Source organism: Spermophilus citellus, assembly GCF_964194105.1.
Source record: "Spermophilus citellus genome assembly, chromosome: 7".
In the NCBI taxonomy this organism is placed as follows: Eukaryota; Metazoa; Chordata; class Mammalia; order Rodentia; family Sciuridae; genus Spermophilus; species Spermophilus citellus.
Window position 1 is genome coordinate 33,906,126 of NC_138188.1, and position 2,461 is coordinate 33,908,586.

Below are 2,461 nucleotides of genomic sequence, written 5' to 3' on the forward strand. Positions count from 1 at the left end.
CCCAGCCCTTTTTTATATTTTATTTAGAGACAGGGTCTCGCTAAAATGCTGAAGATGGGTTTGAACTAGCAATCCTCCTGCCTCAGCCTCCCAAGCCGTGTGATAACAGGCGTGTGCCACCGCGCGAGGCTTACCTCACCATTTTTGAACGAGTATCACCAATATCTATCTCTCCCGCTAAAAACCAGGGTCCTCTTAGAGACCCACTCATTATAAGCTAAGGGTTCTGGGGTCAATACTGGGCAATGTTTCTGAGTCTGAATCCTGATTCTACCACAACTTCAGTCTTGGCTCTAGGCCATATCACTCTACCTCTCTGTGCTTCATTTAGCCTCTTCTGTGAATTTGTGCACTAGTACAAACTAGTGCATGGAAAGTGCAAAAGATAACCCACGGCACAGGGTTCAATAAATGCTGGTTAAAGCTTACCATCTATTCATTTTCTGGAGGAAGTAGGACGACAAAGCTAGGGGTCTACATGGCTTAAGAAAAGCAAGAATTAATTCCCTCCTCTGCGTAGCCAAGCGGATACAAGACCGGAGGGCCTGTCCTATATCTGTGGTCTGCATAACCCTGTAGGAGCCTGGGGCTCCAACTGGCAGCCCTTATTCTCAAGGGCGCGCAGGAGTCCACCCTCCAGGCTCCCGACGTCCTACTGACGCTGCGCAGGCGCAAACTCCGCTGTGTCCCTGCCTTTTGCACATGCGTACTCAAGTGCGCCGCTCGGAGGCTCTACGGCAGAGCAAATATGGCGGCGGCAATGAGGGTGGCGGCGGCCGGAGCAAGGCTCAGCGTTATAGCTAGTGGTCTGCGCACTGCGATCCGCAGCCTCTGCAGCCAGCCGGTCTCCGTTAACGAGCGTATTGAAAACAAGCGCCGCGCCGCGCTGCTGGGAGGAGGCCAGCATCGCATCGATGCGCAGCATAAGCGAGTGAGTCCAGACAGCTGGCTGAGCGAGTTCCGCCCCTTTGCGGGCGACCTATCACAGCGCGCTCGACTCGCAGCGCCCGAGGCCTCCCAGCCAATCCGCGTCGTGCTGGGAGGGGCGCGGCGAGAACGTTTACCTGGAGAACCTGGCTTTTTTTCGCCAGGCGGCGGGTAAAACCAGAATGATCCTCGGTGGGCTTTGTCACACGCTGCCATCTCCTTGGAATTTTAGACCGACTTGGATGGGCTCCAACCAGTTCACCACTTAACTATAAAGTTTTTGGGCAAAAGTTAGTCTGCAGTAATCAATTTACCTTAAATAGAAGATGGTAATAATCCTGCCTCCCCCCATCTTATTGTTAATGTAGACATTGGGAAGCGACGACAGTCAATTAAAAAGATCTGCTTATTCTTCTGGTGCCCCGTGAAAGAGTGGTGGCAGGTTCATTCTTTATAGTAAAAACGGGAAAATCGAGGCGTGTGGGAAGGGAAGTAACTTGGTCACAATAGGCTGGCGTGGAGTGTTTGCGCGCTTGGGGAACTTGTGGCACAGAAGACCAGGTCAGCATCTTGAGGGTCACAGCATGGGTAGGGAGCAGGCAGCTTTTCTGGGGATGTGCAGGCTACTCTGGGACTGAGAGCTTAGGCATTGTCATCCTCCGCCCAGGTTTTGAGGGGAGAATCACAGTCGACCTTCGAGAGATCAGTTGTGTGGGTCATTTAGCCGAAGAAAGGCTGCTGTTTAGTCCAACCTCTGGAGAGGCCTGTCAGTGTTCCTGAACCCTCTTTCTGTCGGCCCTATTGCACAATTTCTTCCTGGAACATTTCTCTACCCCTTCCCAGGCAGGTCCTGCTGTTGGTTAAGATGCAGCTTCCAGAGCTGTTTTCCTCTTGCCAAACTGATTTATTTAGTCAGGAGGCAGGCTTCCACCCGCAGTTAAACTATTTTTGGATTATTTCCATAGGGTAGATTTCCTAGAAATGGAATTAGTAGGTCAAAGGGTATGAGTATTTAAAAAATTCTGTATATGTATATATTGCCAAATTGTTATCCCCCCAGACTTCGGCTTTACACAATAGTGTAAAGGATTGGCTGTTTGTTTTAATACACCCTTACTGGCTTTGGCTTCTTTTTTCCTAAGTGGGAAAAATAGCCAGTTTGAGATTTTTTTTTTTTTGGTGGGAGAAGTATGGTGGATCAGGATATTTGGCTTCAGTTGAGATTTTGGGAGACCAAGCAGTGGAGGCCCTTGGTAGAGTAATGACTTCAACCTCAACTCTAAGAAGCATTTTATTTTATTTAACTTCTCACATGAGCTCTTTAGCACTCTGCCCCATTTCCATTTTACTCAGCAACCTCCACCCCAACACACACACACACACACACACACACACACACACACACTGTGGTGTCCCTAAGCAGGGTTCCCAATGTAGGGTAGTAAGAGGAAAAAGAAAAGCCCATCTTGGAGGCAGGAGGAGAACCAGGAAGTTGTGTGCCCTTGGGGTGGAAGCCTAGGACAGGAGGGAGGGG

The 2,461-nt window shown here is 49.9% G+C and overlaps 1 protein-coding gene across 2 annotated transcripts in view; it reads left to right on the forward strand.

Moving 5' to 3' along the window:
- The first annotated feature begins 724 nt into the window (after positions 1-724).
- PCCB (propionyl-CoA carboxylase subunit beta) overlaps positions 725-2,461 on the forward strand; it is a 57,380-nt gene continuing 55,643 nt past the window's right edge. For both annotated transcript variants that reach the window (XM_081302786.1, XM_081302787.1), the window contains exon 1: positions 725-931. In XM_081302786.1, coding sequence (XP_081158912.1) covers positions 749-931 — 183 coding nt within the window. In that variant the 5' untranslated portion in view covers positions 725-748. The remainder of the gene's footprint in view (positions 932-2,461) is intronic.